Here is an 18,154-nt window from a genome sequence, read left to right as displayed (position 1 = left end):
GTTAAAGAATCGATATTGACTTTTAGGATTGCCGCTTCCAATAGGTGTCACTAAGAGTTCTAGTCCTCTTCCTCTCTGAAGAGACAATTTACATGTTCAATTTCCCATTTAATTTGCATGGCCGATAAGTCTCCTCACTCTGACATGCCATGCCTGGCTTGTCAATCTTCACCGTAGTTATACGGTGCAGGGAGACTACATGGTATAATAATTTCCCACTAATCAGGTATTTTATCAAAATGACCGCAAGCAGCCCAGTCAGTGACACCTCACTGGAATCAGGGTCTCTGTCCATATATTTGCTGTAATTAAGAGGTCACAGATTATGCAGAGTTTTTGAACATGTATACTAAATGACCCCAAGCCAAGACATTGTTTCTTTCTCTCCCGGCAAAGGTGAGGTCTGGGACCAAGAATTTGACCCCGTGATGGTTATCCTCCGCACCGTGTACCGCAGAGACGTGCAGTCCGCCATGGACCGATACACCGCATTGTAAGTGGTGAGCCATCGTCAGTCTTACCTTTACACAGCTGAATAAATCCACCATTGCAGAACGGTTTACAACAGACGAGAAGAATAACGATTGCACCTTTTATAAGCAAATGATTTATTTATTTTTATACTAAATATCAGAAAAGGGCATCATTGCAGGAATACAATGCTCTCCTGCAATTTAGCTGACATTCGGGCTTTTTTCATTTCCATTCGTCTGCTGGTGTTTTTGGAATGAGCCGTCAGAATGAATGATGCATTGCTTCCAGCGTGAGCAAATATTGCTTAACCTTTATTCCAGAGCAATTTATTTGCTAATTGGATGCTGCATTTCCCTGAAGTCCTGCTAAAAAGAGACTTAAAGTAACCTTGTCTTTTTTTTTTTTTCCTGCAAGGAAAGGAGTTTTCTTATACGCTGCTGACTTTGAGATGCTTACTATTCTATTTAGATTTTTAAAGGGACAGTCCATCAGATCTGTAGAAACAAAAATAACTTTTTTTTTTTTTTTCCAAAATCTTAAAAAGATCCAAAATTCTACTATTAATATGTATTTATAGTGATCGGAGGTCATAAGCTTTCCCGACACAGAGCTACAAATCTTCTGCAGAATTAAATTACCCCTCTACTTTCACTCAACTTGTTCTCATTTGATGAATATTATGATGATATTATGATTATGATTTATGTATAAAAAAAATATATATATTTTCATGCTGCATTGAAATCATTCTAAAGTGCCGGACACTTGGTGCCTCCCCTTTTGTTTAAAGCGTTATTATCTTTATTTATTTTTTTCATTTGATAAATAAATAATATACATGAAAATATGCAATATTTTAATATACCTTATTAAAGAAATCTGCTCTTTTTTTCCCAAAATTACTGAATTTTTTTTCTTTTATTTTCAAAATCCTCAGTTCCTGGGTGAAATTTGTATTCAGTGATGACAGATTTTTGCATCACTGAGATAGGAGATGACGGTTGGTGCTTATAAGATTCTATGGGGGGAGGAGTAGTGAGGAGTTCTGCCTCTGGCTATCCCCTTTTCCTCGCCCCCTACTATACTTAGAATTTCACCAGTAGCAACTGCCTTTTCCTATCTCAGTGGTGTTAAAATCTGTCTTCACGGAATACAGATTTTATCTGGAATCTGAACATTTTGAAAATGAAAAATCAGTTTTGGTGGAGAAAGAAGCAGATTTCTGTGATGTGATCTATTGCAAAGTTGTTTATTTTCATGTGGACTATTAATTTGTGAAATGAAAAATGAACTTTGTGGTATACTGCCTGTTGTCAAGTGTAATCTGTTCATGTACAGACGCTGAGCAGTGATGGCAGGTCTTTCTCTCTCGTCTAGTATACTGCATGCAGGCATAACATACAGGAGGCCTTACCATTAAGGGAAGGAAAAGCATTGGACAAAAACAAAGGGAAATGCATGCTGGGTTAGAAAAGAAGTTCCAGCACTTATAGTACTGGCAGAATGGTGAAAAAAAAGGAATCATCCAAAAAGAGTGGATGGCAAGTTACAGAGCGTACTCTGAACAAGCCAATAAATGCAGTTGAAGACCCCTAGACTCCCCTCCTCCCCACCCACACCCCTACGGACCTGATGCTGAGGGTTTGAAGGATCGGACATGCTGAATTTTAAGGTCCGATTCTTTTTGTTTTCTCCCAGAGGAGTCAGACAGCATCTTCCTCTCTCCTTATTGAGAACACATGCACACTCCGCTGAACCAAGCGTGCATGTGTGTGAGGATATGGGAGGACTGGATGTAGACCCCAACATTGGAGGCGTATGGGCACCTTAAAGAGGTTTTCCCATAGCCACAACTTACTAGCTTTCTAGGGTGCTGATGATTTTCTGGGGGCGCTCCTTCCTAGAGGATATTCTTCTGCACTTGCAGCCACATCAGGGCTGTCAGATTCACGGATAGAAGAAGCCGTTCAGTGACCGCTCCATGTCCTTCATGTGCCCGGGTTATGATAGCGACGCCATGCTATGCAATATTCATATAAAGCATATTGAGAGCTTGAGTTACATCTCATCAGTAACTCTGCTTTAAAAAGTTGCCAAAGTTGCAATTGTTGTTGTGTGTTTTTTTTTTTTTCCTTTTAATTGTGAAAGTACTTGTTAACACAGTGTTTTTGCGGCATTTTTTTTTTTCACCCATTCAAGTGAATTTATTAAAAAACCCCACAACTAAAAACACATTCTTCTTGCCAACAGTGTGCATTTTTGATGTGGGAGGAAAAAAAAATGCATGTGTGACTATATCTCAAAAACTAGTGATTTTAAGGTTTTATTTTTCTTTTTTCTCTGTGTAAGGTTTTATGTGCTGACTGCTGTGCACAGAATTGTTCACGGGATTGTTTTCCCTGTTTTTTTTTTTAGTTTAAAGCAGATTGGCCGATGTCCTGGAAACCCATGGCCGCCTTACAAGAAGAGGACCCCTCTGCATCGCAGTTATAAAGGGCTGATGAGGCTCCTGCACTGCAAAACGTTACACATCGTGCTCTTCACTCTCCTCTACAAGGTGCGTGTGTGACCCGTACCCAGCGGCGAAGAAGCCAATGCCGGAGGACAAGGCTCCACCAGCATGCAGTCACATCTCACCTGTGCTGCAACACCCCCCCCCCCCCCGGGATCTCACCTGTGCCCCCACCCCCGGAATCTCACCTGTGCCTCGACCCCCCCCCCCCCCCAGAATCTCACCCGTGCCCCCAGGAATCTCACCTGTACCCCCCCATCCCCCCCCGGAATCTCACCTGTGCCCCCCGGAAATCTCACCAGTGCCCCCTGGAATCTCACATGTGCCCCCCCCCCCTCGGAATCTCACCTTGAATCTCACCTGTGCCGCCCGGAGTCTCACCTGTGCAACCCCCGGATTCTCACCTGTGCCCCCCCCGGAATCTCACCTGTGCCCCTCCCGGAATCTCACCTGTGCCCCCCCGGAATCTCACCTGTGCCCCTCGGAATCTCACCTGTGCCCCTCGGAATCTCACCTGTGCCCCCCCGGAATCTCACCTGTGCCCCCCCGGAATCTCACCTGTGCCCCCCCAGAATCTCACTTGTGCCCCCCGGAAACCTGCCTGTGCTTCCCCCCCCCCCCCCCCCCCCCAGAATCACCTGTGCCCTCCGGAATCTCACCTGTACCCCCCCCCCCCCGGAATCTCACCTGTGCCCCCCGGAATCTCACCTGTGCCCCCTCCCGGAATCTCACCTGTGCCTCCCAGAATCTCACCTGTGCCCTCCAGAATCTCACCTGTGCCCCCCCCAGGATCTCACCTGTTGTTCCTTACTTGTAGATATTGATGGATCATCAGAATATGTCTGAACACGTCCTCTGCATGGTCCTGTATCTCATAGAGCTGGGATTGGAAAATTATCCAGAGGACGAGCCTTGCGACGAGGTATACCCCCAGAATTGCTACAATCCTCTCCCATCTATTTACTGCTGCTGTTAATCACATGATTGGCTGCAGCGGTTACCCCCCTGTTGAACTATATAGACTGTTTTTTGTTTTTGTTTTTTAAACCTGTCGAATGACCACTTTAACATGTCTATCCTCTTTTCAGGACATCGCTGGACCAGATCGCTGCCATGACAGCTGGTTTCCCGGTAGCAGCCTGCTGTGTAATATGCGGCATGTCATAAACTATGTGCGCGTACGAGTACCTGACACTGCTCCGGAGGTACGAAGAGAGCCGCCCGCCAGCACCAGCACGGACAGCCATTCATCCACACATGTAAGGTTTTAGGTCACCGCAGTCCTAAGCAATGTCCATTCCACTGCCAGATAAATAGGTCTCCTTATAAGATGTAGTGCTCCCCAATTTTTTAAATTAACTAACTTTGTTTATTTATTGATCAGCATTTGTAAAGGTATTAATATTTGTTACATGCTCCATTACTTTGTTTTGCTTCCTCCCATTTTTACACCATGCTGAAAGTGCTGTCTTATCTGCCTATCTCTTGCTGTGTTGGCAGCTGTTTTTACCTGCAGGTCTAGTAAAATTTGTGCTCCTGTTTGAGCTTCTCTGTTCCATTCCCCCATCCTCAGACAGGAGCTGGTGTCTGAACATGAGGGAGGATAGAAAGAAGCTTAGCTAGATCTGCAGTTCAAATCAGCTGACAACACCACAAGAGATAAGCAGACAAGCCAGCACTTTCAGCATCATGTTAGGCATGGGGAGAAGCAAAATAAGTACACTACAAAGATTCAGAACTTTAGAAACGGTGATCAATAAGGTTTAGTTACACTTTAAAAAATATTGTAATGAAGCATACCCCACAGATTATAATCCTATTGTATGTATCAGGCTTCTAATGCAGTAAGAAGCTAAATGCGCCAGAATTCTGGTATAATTTGCACCCAAAAACTTTTTTTTTTTTTTTCATTTTCTGCACCATCTTTTACATAATATAGACCTTTTTTTTTTCAATTTGTCAAAGGGGCGGACCTCACTGAAAATGGGTGTGGCTAATTAGAAAGAGGACGTGACTTTACTCGCAATGCCAAAAAATGTGCCCGTATTGCAGCACACATTTTTATGGCACAAAGTATTCCCTCTAGTGGTTGGTGTGCACGTAAACTAGACTTTCGTAACATTAGACCGCTTTATTAAATGGCAGGAATCTCTGTGATAAATCTAGGGCATCTTAAAGGGATTGTCCAGTACTAGGACAAAAGCTTTTTTATTTTATCGGCGTCAAACATTTAGCTAAAAAAGTTGATCAGCGCTGGCGTCCCTGGCCCTGCCTTTTTATTGGCCCCATATGCTAGATCAATATGCATTTGAATAATTTCTCTGTCCCTACACACACCCCTATAGTTCCACGATAAATTTCTGACTTCCTGCCGCCACCACTAGAGGGAGCTCAGTACACAAGAATTTATACTGAACCCAAATAATGCAGGGACCGCTGTATAAAACTATATGTAGCTGCCCTAGTGGTGGCTACGATTTTTTTAATCTACTTTATAATAGTTTTGTTTTTTTCAATAATAACCTGAATTGGGGCTTTGCAGGACACATTGCAGTTATTACTTATATCTACGTAGACAGTAATGTTTGTCATTATCCATTAGCAGAGTTCCAGACGGCCTTCCTTGCAGAGAGAGGTAGATGTGTGGTTTGCTATGGATGGTGTGAAATGCTTCCAGTGTTTCACACTTGGACTTGCATGCTTGATAATAATCCATTTTTTCTTCTAATGTGAACCAATGTACAAGAGCAGTCATCTTAAATTCCCAGCAGATACAGCTTGTCTATAGGTGCGTGGCTGGTACACCTTGTCTATAGGTGAATGGCGGGTACAGCTTCTCTATAGGTGCGTGGCGGGTACAGCTTGTCTATAGGTGCAGGTCGGGTACACCTTGTCTGTAGGTACGTGGTGGGTACACCTTGTCTATATGTGCATGGTGGGTACACCTTGTTTGTAGGTACGTGGCGGGTGCGCCCTGTCTATAGGTACGTGGCGGGTGCGCCCTGTCTATAGGTACGTGGCGGGTGCACCTGGTCTGTAGGTACATGGCATTGTTTGCTATCTGATCACATTTATTAGAGCAGTGATCAGATGCGTTTGATACTGGTGGTCACCAACAATTCGAGTTATATTGCCCCGGCTTATGAGTTTCTGAAAGGACTTCTCATATTTTGGTTTCGCACCCTATAAGCGAATCCTATCATATCGCTTCCCGTTCAGTAATCGCCTCTGCACACTGTCGGGTCAGATTAACCTTGGTTTCTTTACATTTAATTGTAGGAAAAAAGTTTTTCAAATTTTTTCTGTCTACCTTGTTTAACTCTGACTGCGCATTGTTTGAACTATTTTTCTTTTCTTTTTATTTATTCTTTTTTTTTTTTTTTTTTTTTAAAGCAAATTAATTTTGATGAATGGCGTTGGACGGGCCTGCATGTGTGTGGGTTATAAATCACCCCGCTGTCCGGCTCTGTGCATGGCTTTCTATGCAAATAAAGTCTAATCATTGTGTGCCGTGTTTATTTCATTCTGCTTCAGTTAAGCCTAATTGCTAATCTTTTTTTTTTTTTTTTTTTTTTACAATATATTCTGAGCCGTTATTTGTGCCCTTTCTCATACCCTTGTAGCAAAGTGGCAAGAACTTGGGTTTTGAAGCGCAAGAAGACTAAAATTATCACAAACTAAAGACTTGTAAAATAAACGATAATGGATTTGACCATGAAGAGAATTTCACCTGAATGTCCCTGCATAATAATAGCCAGCATCTGTGGATATCTAGAATGTTGCTTTTACATGTTCCACTTTTGTAAATGCGTAAAACTGGGCAAAAATTCAACAATTTTGAAAGTCTCTGGCAAAATTTATTAAAGGGAATCTGTCAGTAGGTAAGCCGTGGACATGTAGGTCATAGGAAGCTGAATAAAATGATACCTTGATGTCTGTGGTCCGATGTCATACCCCAGAGAAATCCAGGTTTTTTTCTTAATATGTAAATGAGCTGTTAAGATCTATCGGCCGGACATAGATCTTCCCAAGAAAAATGTGGAGAACTCTGGAATAAGACATCATATTGACGATATCAAGGTATCATTTTATTCAGCTTCCTATGGCCTACATGCCCATATAGTAGACTACTTAGGAGGGATGATCCTAATTACAGATTCCCTTTCAATGAGTGTTCCGTTCCTATAAAGTAATACCATAGGTGCGGGTTAGGATATGCCATCAGTGAGAGATATCGTTGGGCATCTGACCTCTGGAACACAACCAATCCTAAATATGAAGGGGTTGCAGTTTTTTATCTTTTTTTTTTCCCCCTGCGGATTTGCATGGTCACCCGTAATTGTGCAGCACAGCTTTGCCCAAGTGAAGGAGCCACAGAGCTAAATCAGTGTCGGTGGTCTTCTCCAGAACAGCGAGGGTCCCCGAGGTCTGACTCCCAACAAGTTGTAAAATGAAGCCGCATCTTGGTAAAATGCCCTAATTTCACAATAAGAGGGTAGTACTCCATTAATCCCATAAACACAGGGCAATTATTAATTTTTGCGTTTTTGCTTTTCCCCCCTATTCTTTCAAGAGCCATAATTATCCCATCAACATGGCCATATGAGGCTTTTTTTTTTTTTTGCGCGATGGGTTGTAGTTTTCAAGGACAGTGGCTACAGGCGTCCACGTGATGTTACCTTGTCACACAGGCACAGAGAGACCAAGCGCACATCGCTGGAACGGCAGCGGAGGTGACTACTAGTGATGAGCGACCGTGCTGGGATTAAGTGTTATCTGAGCATGCTCAGGCGCTAAGAGTGCCTTCGGCGTGCTCGAATAATATGTTCGAGTCCCCACGGCTGCATGTATCGTGGCTGTTCGACAGCCGCAACACATGTGAGGATTGTCTTTGTTAGATCTGACGGCATGATTCTTCAGGTCGGTACAAATATGTTGGTGTCAGCCTGTTGCAAGAGCTTGGGTTTTATTGGCAGCATTATGGAAACATACGACATTTTAATAATTCTTTTTGATTTTTATTGCAATTTTTTTTTTTTTTTTTAGAGGGAGCTGCTGCGATCGAAAATGAGCACTTCTAGCATTTTCATCTTTTTTTTCATTTAGATTTTCGGCTTATTGGTTGAATATTTTTATAGTTTATTAATTTTGGCGATTATACGGCAATACCAAATATGTTTTTATACATTATTTTTTTAACTATTTACATATGGGGGGAAAAGGGGTAGGATTTGAAACTTATTTACAAGTAGTTTTTTTTATTTTTAAATTTAAGTATTTTTTAGTGTTCTATTTTACTTTTGTTTCGTCCCCTTAGGGGACCTGAACCTGCTGTTTGCTTGATCGCTTATACAATATCCTTCCATATTTTAGCATTGCAGTGTATTGTAAAATTGATCTCCTATGATGCCCTGGCCACAGTTTTAACATGGCAGATTACTTCATTCATCATCAGAAGTGACGGACGCCATCTTTAAAGCCTTTTTTAATGCGCCTCTCATTCTTGACTGCAGCGTTTAAGAGATACTCTCTTGATTTGTATCACTGTCAAGTTAGACAGTTGGCATCCTAGCTTTATGGAGCAGGCTCAACTCCTGAGCCTGCACTGTATAGAGATGGCCTAAGGGGTCGCCGCCAAGGTGTTAAATGTTCAGTTGGTAGCTTTTTCAGTGCTGTATTCATTGATTTCATATATTTTCTTTCTCCCCCCCCCCCCCCCCCAGAACTCTGGCACTGCTCAAGTTTTCAGTTTGGTCGCTGAACGGCGAAAGAAGTTTCAGGAAATAATAAACCGGAGCAATAGCGAAGCCAATCAGGTTGTGCGTCCTAAAACCTCGGCTTTGAAGTGGACGGCGCCGGGCTCAACGCCTCAGTTAACCACGGTGATTTTAGAGGTGAAAGAAAGCATGCTATCCTTACTGATTAAGCTTCACCAGAAACTGTCTGGGAAGTCGGACTCCTATTGTCCACCCTGGTTGGGTGATCCGGATTGTCTCGCCCAAGCAGATTTATCGAAGTATGCTCATGGGGACGGCGTAACTGCTGTGGAAAGGATTTTATTGAAGGCTGCGAAGAGGAGCTGCTTAAACAAACTTAGTGTTGATGAAATTTGTAGGAAAGCCGCTCCACCCGTTCCACCCAAAAAGTCTAGTCCTGCGGAGAAGAAAACACTGGACAAAGAGGAAAGGTAAATCTTTAATTTCACTAGCCGTCATGTGAGACAGCCTGTTCTCTGTAGTTGTGCTTTAAAGGATTTTTTTCCCCTATAAAAAGTTCTGAGAAAAACTTTATATGCAAGTTATTAAAAAGAGAAGTTGTGCTTTACTTGCCCTGCTCAGGTCCAACGTTGAGTCTCAGCCTCTCCTGGTGTCTGTTATTGTCTGCAGCATTGACGTCACGTTGGCAGCGCTGCAGACAACTGCTGGAGTAGATGGCACAAGCTGCCTAGCTCAATGACTGACTGCAGTGCCATCTATATTGGCTGAGCTCGATTGTCTGCAGCGCTGTCAATGTGACGTCAGCACTGCACACAATTAAAGACTCACGGACCAGATGACACTTAGTGCTGGATCTGGGCAGGGTAAGTAAAGAGCAAATTTTTTTTTCTTTAAACTGCTTAGGAAACTTATAGGAAAATAGTTCTTGGAAAGGTGACAGCTCCTTTAAGGAATTGTATACCCTTGCTGCATGTCTTCTCTGGAGATTATAGCTGATCACCCTCTGGGAATTCCAATGTTACCCTAATGCTATGTTCACACGTTGCGTTTTTGATGCATTTTTTTAATGCAGAATTTAAGCTGCTTACAAAAAGCAGGTTTTGCTTAGGTTTTGCTGCATTTTCAGTGTGTTTTTATTTCTGCGGTTTTGCCATAGTACATTTGTCTCTTTTGCACGCTGATGAAGTTTACTGCATAAAAAAAAAATCTGATTCTACTTCATCAGGTTTTGGTACCAAAAACGGCAAAACCCAATACCTGTGTTTTTTCCTTAGTTTTTGCACTAGACATCATTGCTAATGGGTGAAAAACGCTGAAAGAAGTGACCTGCTGCATTTTGAAAACAACAAGCTCTTATGACAAAGCAGCTAGGAAAAATAAACATTGTGTGCATGAGATTTATTAAATCTTTGACTTTGCTGGTACTGTGAAACACAGCTAAAAAGGAGTATAAAAAAAACCTGCTGCAAAAACGCAAAGTGTGAACATAGCCGTAAAGTTCAGCTTAAAATTCAAATCTGAGTGCAATATGTGGATTTTGCCCTTATGTTTACTGTGTGCAGTAGGTGAAATTTGCCACAGAAAAGACCATGCTGAGGATTTACAGATTATTTTTCTGCTGCACAAATGTCTACTCCTGCTCAGGCTCCATGTATTTGCACAATTAGTTCATCTTAAAGGGAACCTGTCACACCCTCCAGCCGTTATAAACTAAAAGAGCCACCTTGTGCAGCACTAATGCTGCATTCTGAGGGTAAGTCTCCACGTTCAGGATTGCATCAGGATTTGGTCAGGATTTTCCATCAGTTTTTGTAAGCCAAAACCAGGAGTGGAACAATCAGAGGAAAAGTATAATAGAAACATATGCTCCACTTCTGTATTCATCACCCACTCCTGGTTTTGGCTTACAAAAACTGATGGAAAATCCTGACCAAATCCTGATGCAATCCTGAACGTGGAGACTTACCCTGACAAGGTGGCTCTTTTAGTTCTTGTTCCTGGCACTGCTGAAAGAATCGTTTATCAAATTTATCCCTCATACCTCGAAATCGTCCGGGGGGCAGCTTTTTCCCTCCTAATCCAGACGCCTCACAGCCATCACTCATGGCCTCTGCGCACCGGGTGCCGCCTCCTCTTCCTTCAGTAGCGTCCCCGGAGCCTGCGCTGTAAGCTTTTTTTCGGGCATGCGCAGTTGCGCTGCCCTTCGAACTTACAGCGCAGGCGCCGGGGACGATAATGAAGGAAGAGGAGGCGGCACCCGGTGCGCAGAGGCCATGAGTGATAGCTGTGAGGCGTCTGGATTAGGGGGGAAAGACCTGCCCCCCGGACGATTTCGTGGTATGAGTCATAAATTTGTTAAACGATTCTTTCAGCAGTGCCAGGAACAAGAACTAAAAGAGCCACCTTGTCAGAATGCAGCATTAGTGCTGCACAAGGTGGCTCTTTTAGTTACAAACGCCTGGGGGGTGACAGGTTCCCTTTAAGCACAGTCAGATGACTTTTCAGTATATGCTGTCAAGTGTGTGCGTACTGTGTACGTGAATAACGTTTCTTACCATGACTTGTACCCTGCAGCCCTACTTCGGGCTCGGATTCTTAGCTAGTGGTTGTAGGCTAGCTGCTCTGATGCCTTCCATAGACAGTACACAGACACGAGTGATTCCTGCTCTTGCATGGGGACCATCATACACCTGTACTAAGCAATGTAGCTGTGACTCCAGCATCGTGGTGAGAAAAATCACTTGAAAACAGCAGAATGTGTCTGGGCCTTTCATCCCGCCTTCTCCCCTGTCATTAGTCAGCTGTAGTCTGACACTTACCAGTCTGTCTTGTGTTTGAGTAAAATCCATTTTAGAAGTTTTTAAAAGTAGATGATGAGTTCAGGGGGAGGAAAAGAAGTGGACTCATAAGTGGAGAAAGAAAGCAGAGGGAGAAAAGGAAGTGTTTCATAAGTGAAAAAACTTATTTCTCTAATAAGATACCGGTATATCAATTTCTCCTTCGCCTCATTTTTTTATATTTTGCTTGTACAATTGACTTATGCAAAGTTTGTTGTAAAACCGTTTCCTTGGTTAATCTTTGTGTCGTATTAGGAGACGGCTAGGGAACCTGCTTATGGGCAATGTGTAGATTCGGTGTATAGGTTTTCTCCTCCTAGATAAATCAATCTTGCCTGTGTTTTTACTTTGTTTTTTTAAAGTGAAGAGAAAAAAAAACCCCTCAGGGTGCAGTCCCCACTCGCTAACACTGTTTGCACGGTTGTGTATACCCTCTACCCCTCCTCACTGATGCCTTACTCCGGTTACTCCGGTGAGAGGAGGAAATGCCTGGAGCCACTGTCACCAGCTGTCAGAAGCAGCAGCACAGCCTGTCATTTACAGGCGCTGCACAGACTTTACAGCAACAAAATGGGAGGAAAGTCTTTATGAAAACCTTTTGAAAAGATGCTTAATTTAGCATTTAGGAAGTAAACAGAAGGTATAAAACTCTCTGTCTCGCAGTATGCGTAAATAGAATAGTGGTTGGTGGAGGTTGCAGCTAACCTTTCATATGGAACAGATCCAGTTTTTGGATGGCGGCAGCAGAAGGTTTATTTAGCACATTTGCGCCATATTTTCCGGTACGGCTTTCCCCTTCTGCTCTCGGTCCAGCTCCCACCGCCACATCGCAGACCTGTTGTTTGCCAGGTCCATGACACATTCACAAATCGCCGTAGTTGTTGACAGCCCTGAATGAAGATAAATCTAATTTGCCGCCGTCGCGCGGCTCCCACAGCGCCACCTTCATTTGTTTCCCCCCCTCGATTTCAAGTCTCGTTCTCTAGTAATGAAGATGGAACAGCCAATAAGGGCCCCATGATGACTCCAACCTGCAGACCAAGACAAAAGGTGGCATTACACAAATGACGCGCTGTCGCCATAGAAACAAAGATCCAGCACTCCAGGAAAGGCTGCGAAGCTTCCCAATTTTTTTTTTTTTTTTTTTTTTTTCTTCAGCCTCAGCGTCTCATCCCCGTGAGCCATCACGGAAAATTACTGAGCTGCACTGAATCTGTCACAGTTGGTTTATGTCCTCTTATTAGGGATCTCTATTTACAGTCAGACCCGGTTAACTTGAAGCGGAACTTGGATGGCGAAATGCATGAATATAAAGTGCCGATGCCACACAAGGACATGCCGGCAGCAGAGCACAACACATATTACATACTTACGTAGAGTATAGGATTTCCAAAGGGAACGCCGGTGTTGGGGACTTTCTTCCACCCTGTTCTCCAAGATCCTTCCACTAAAATTACTATGATGGCCTCATTTATCGTAAGATGATCTCACGAGAATCTGCCTTAAGGTTGGAATCAAACATTGGTTTGTCGTGAACCAAGTATAGGCACGATGCACGGAACGGCCGCGGGTTCCAATCCAGCAACCTATGAGGATGTTTATTTTGGAGCAGTTGTCCCTCAGCCGAAGTGTTTGTTACAGACCACGACACATGGATGTATGACCGTACTCTAAGACCCATGGATTCTGGTGTGCCGATTGTGTAATTGCTGAAAAGTTTTTGTAAATGGCTTCTTTTTGTAGAAACAGCACTCTGATTGTCAAAGGGATGTCCTGACTTATCCTTCAGGAGAGGTCATCCTGTCAAAGGGATGTCCTGACTTATCCTTCAGGAGAGGTCATCCTGTCAAAGGGATGTCCTGACTTATCCTTCAGGAGAGGTCATCCTGTCAAAGGGATGTCTTGACTTATCCTTAAGGAGAGGTCATCCTGTCAAAGGGATGTCATGACTTATCCTTAAGGAGAGGTCATCATGCCAAAGGGATGTCCTGACTTCTCCTTCAGGAATGGTCATCATGTCAAAGGGATGTCCTGACGTATCCTTCAGGAGAGGTCATCCTGTCAAAGGGATGTCCTGACGTATCCTTCAGGAGAGGTCATCCTGTCAAAGGGATGTCCTGACTTATCCTTCAGGAGAGGTCATCCTGTCAAAGGGATGTCCTGACGTATCCTTCAGTAGAGATCGTGTCAAAGTGATGTCCTGACTTATCCTACAGGAGAGGTCATTATATCAAAGGGATGTCCTGCCTTATTCAGGAAAGGTCATCCTGTCAAACGGATGTCCTGACTTATCCTTCAGGAGAGGTCATCATGTCAAAGGGATGTCCTGACTTATCCTTCAGGAGAGCAGGAGAGGTCATCCTGTCAAAGGGATGTCCTGACTTATCCTTCAGGAGAGCAGGAGAGGTCATCCTGTCAAAGGGATGTCCTGACTTATCCTTCAGGAGAGGTCATCATGTCAAAGGGATGTCCTGACTTATCCTTCAGGAGAGCAGGAGAGGTCATTGTGTCAAAGGGATGTCCTGACTTATCCTTCAGGAGAGGTCATCATGTCAAAGGGAGGTCCTGACTTGTTCAGGAAAGGTCATCATGTCAAAGGGATGTCCTGACTTATCCTTCGGGACAGATCATCAGATCAATGGGAGTCCCAACAAACGGCACCCGCGCTGGTCGACTGTTGTTAACTCCGATGGTAGCTGATTGTGGACATTGACAGAAGCTAGAACAGCTCAGTCTTGTACCTGTAGTGGCCACCACTGGACATACAGTGTGCATAGGCAGAAAGCTGTCAATCAGTGGTGGGGGCGGGCTTAATCAGAGCTCATCGGGGATTTTATCAAATCTACAGCAAGCAGCCCAATAAGGGACACACCGCTGGAATGCTGCTTTCACATTAGGTAGCAAAAGCCTGGTGAAAAACCCTGTTTAAGAGAATGAGTTGAACTCCAGTACCCGGCAGCGGCCACTGCACTGTACATTGCTTACATATGGCCACCTCCAACAGGTGATTGGAGGGAACTGATATATTTATGCATAGTTATCAGACAAGAAAACTTGACCTCCAGAAATCTGTCATACTACCTTACGATGTTTTGGAGCCAGGGCTCTATTAAAGGGGTGGTCTCATCGCAGACAACATTGTTTGATATAGGAACTAGCAATGGTGATCAGCTGATTGCTTAAGGGTTCCAGCCTCAGAGACCCCTGACCAATAAAAGTGGTTCCATACTCCGAGACCCCTGACCAATAAAAAGGGTTCCAGCCTCTGAGACCCCTGACAAATAAAAAGGGTTCCATGCTCCGAGACCCCTGACCAATAAAAAGGGTTCCATGCTCCGAGACCCCTGACCAATAAAAAGGGTTCCAGCCTCCGATACCCCTCACCAGTAATAAGGGTTCCAGCCTCAGAGACCCGTGACCAATAAAAATGGTTCCATGCTCCGAGACCCCTGACCAATAAAAAGGGTTCCAGCCTCCGAGACCCCTGACCAATAAAAAGGGTTCCAGCCTCCGAGACCCCTGACCAGTAAAAAGGGTTCTAGCCTCCGAGACCCCTGACCAGTAAAAAGGGTTCCATGCTCCGATTCCCCTGACCAATAAAAAGGGTTCCAGCCTCCGATACCCCTCACCAGTAATAAGGGTTCCAGCCTCAGAGACCCGTGACCAATAAAAATGGTTCCATGCTCCGAGACCCCTGACCAATAAAAAGGGTTCCAGCCTCCGAGACCCCTGACCAGTAAAAAGGGTTCTAGCCTCCGAGACCCCTGACCAGTAAAAAGGGTTCCAGCCTCCGAGACCCCTGACCAGTAAAAAGGGTTCCAGCCTCAGAGACCCCTGACCAATAAAAATGGTTCCATAGTCCGAGACCCCTGACCAATAAAAAGGGTTCCATACTCCGAGACCCCTGACCAATAAAAAGGGTTCCATACTCCGAGACCCCTGACCAATAAAAAGGGTTCCATGCTCCGATTCCCCTGACCAATAAAAAGGGTTCCATGCTCCAATTCCCCTGACCAGTAAAAAGGTTCTAGCCTCCGAGACCCCTGACCAGTAAAAAGGTTCTAGCCTCCGAGACCCCTGACCAGTAAAAAGGGTTCCAGCCTCCGAGACCCCTGACAAATAAAAATGGTGTCATACTCCGAGACCCCTGACCAATAAAAAGGGTTCCATACTCCAAGACCCCTGACCGCTAGCTGTTTTTGCCAGGGTAAGATTTTTCCCCATAACTGTTTTTGTTTTGTTTTCTGTGCATTGCAGTATTACCCGGTGTCTAGTCAGATATATGGATGTCCATATATTATATGAATGGCCTACGTCCAAAGTTTGCAGCTTGAGAGACTACCTAATCTGGCTAATAGATGAGCGCCCGCTCCCCTCTGCCGCCATACACCCTAATACGGCATATGGGAAAAACCTGCCTTAATTTCCGATCTGTGTGTGAATGGTTCCTTTCTATCCTGATAATTTTAGTATACGCTTCTATTCCCCAGAAACGAATAATTCCCTTAGAACTTAATGGTTCCTCTTTTATTCCTCCTAGAGATTTATGGGAAGGAAAAATGATATTGTCTGCACTGATTGGACAATGTTAAAATGCATAGGAACACACACCCCTACTGGTAACACCCATTTGTCAATTTATTCATAAATGTCAAGGAGGAGCTGCGCAGCACAGTCTGTGATCCAGAATTGTAAATGGTGAATACAGATGTTCTCTGTAATAGATCGGTCCGCAGAGCAGACTCCTTCTTTAATGCGTCAGTTTATTATGCTGTTAATTTATATGGCGGCATTTTGGTACATTTCTATTATTAATGTTGTTGCTGTTTGCAAGTAATCTCACTCTACATAAAACGTTTTATATTTGCAATATCCCTTCTGATTACGGTGTAATTTACAGCCGATCATACACTGTGCATGTAATTAATATACCGCACTCTTATATTGTGGAATAAACGTACTTTATGCTGCATTGATCTTTACTTTTACGATTGCAAATCTATCAGGAGCTTCCGATGGATTATATTAGTGGATCCGTTAGCATTGGCTTTATAGCACGATTTTGATTATTTTAAAGGTGTTTTCTAGGTTTGGAAAACCCCTCTTCCCCAGCTGCAGATTATTTAATATAAGAAAAAAAAACAATGTGTGCTTTACTCATCCTCCCCAAGTCCAGCACTCAGTCTACCATCATTATTGCTGTCTATAGTTGTCCACAGCGCTGACGTCACATGGACAGTGCTGTAGCCAGTCGGCGAGCTCAGTTTTTGACACCAACTCTACCAGGGCTGTGGAGTCGGTAAGCCAAACATCCGACTCCGACTCCTCAATTTCCACGACTCAGACTCCACCAAAATGGACTCCGACTCCATAGCCCTGAACTCTACCAGAGCCACTGAACTCACTGATTGGCTGCAGTGTGGCCGACGTGATGTCAGCACTGCAGGCAATAACAGACATCCTGGGCAGCGGTGGAGATGACATACTGGACCTGGGGAGGATGAGTAAAGGATTAGGTTTTTTTGTGTTTTTTTTTTTGGCAAACTGCAGCTAGAGGAAACACATTTTTCTGAAATCGGAAAACTCCTTTTAACATTCATGTAGTTTGGAGTAGAGGGATTTCTTATATGTTTATGCACTAGTCAGTATAGTGGGAAGAGTACCTGGGTGTAATTATTTGTCATTCAGCTTTTTTAAGTGACTATGTTGCCCCAAAGCTATTTATTTTCAGATTTAAAATGAATGTCAAAATTATAAAGCCACGCTGGACCATGAAAACAGACCTGTAAATGCAGCCTGTATCTTTTGGTGTAAAAATTACTAAATCTCTGTGTTTCCCTTAAATTAACAGATCAGAAACATCATTTTTTTTATAGAAATTTGAGCTGCTCCTCCTCTTTTATTCCTCATGTATAAATAAATTGATTTAGAAAAATGGATTTGTTCAAAATGGTGAGGTTTCTGAGATACGTATACAATTTTATTAGCACATGTGCAAAAGACAGGAATAAAAACTTGAATAGGAAAAATATATGCAAGGTATAGTCTCAATAGACATAAATACCCTAAACTCCTGCTCACATATTAATAGATACCATGATCCCAACAACAGAATACCAAAACACGATCAATAAAAAATGGATGGTGAAGCCCAATTATCAGTATAGTAGTAGGTAAGGATCATGATACCAACAGTAGAAAAACCACAAATACCCGATTAATAAGAATTCAAAGTGTGAGATTTCCAAAGAAAGTGCATGAGCATAAAAATTGTATGTGCCAACACGCAGTATATACAGAATAGTGCCAGTGCACTCCAAATGCAGATAATGCAAGCTCACAATGTGGACTAGTGCCAGTGCACTCCAAATGCAGATGAAGCAAACTCACAGAGACAAAAGAAAAAGTAGTTATGTGCATATATCTTAGGGTAGATTGAGTACACCACACATGTATCCCCACCTCCAGTGTCTTGGTCACCCCTGATATGGAAATGCTTACGATTGATCCAGTATGTAGATATTTCTTTTGTTGGAGTGTTTCTCCTAGTGATACATGCTGGATGTTCTGTGTGAATCTAATGTGCTGCGGTCTTCACCTTATTTCCTGTATCC

At 43.4% G+C, this 18,154-nt stretch overlaps 1 protein-coding gene across 2 annotated transcripts in view; it reads left to right on the top strand.

Moving 5' to 3' along the window:
* Positions 1-18,154, top strand: part of UBR3 (ubiquitin protein ligase E3 component n-recognin 3) — a 169,056-nt gene that overhangs the window by 73,143 nt on the left and 77,759 nt on the right. For both annotated transcript variants that reach the window (XM_077272745.1, XM_077272744.1), the window contains exons 19-23: positions 397-493; positions 2,890-3,031; positions 3,804-3,908; positions 4,075-4,245; positions 8,710-9,173. In XM_077272745.1, the coding sequence (XP_077128860.1) occupies positions 397-493; positions 2,890-3,031; positions 3,804-3,908; positions 4,075-4,245; positions 8,710-9,173 (979 nt within the window). The remainder of the gene's footprint in view (positions 1-396; positions 494-2,889; positions 3,032-3,803; positions 3,909-4,074; positions 4,246-8,709; positions 9,174-18,154) is intronic.

The sequence above is a fragment of the Ranitomeya variabilis genome, chromosome 7 (genome assembly GCF_051348905.1).
Source record: "Ranitomeya variabilis isolate aRanVar5 chromosome 7, aRanVar5.hap1, whole genome shotgun sequence".
Taxonomy (NCBI): Eukaryota; Metazoa; Chordata; class Amphibia; order Anura; family Dendrobatidae; genus Ranitomeya; species Ranitomeya variabilis.
The sequence above is the reverse complement of the archived record's forward strand: the minus strand, read 5'-3'. Positions and strand labels throughout refer to the sequence as shown.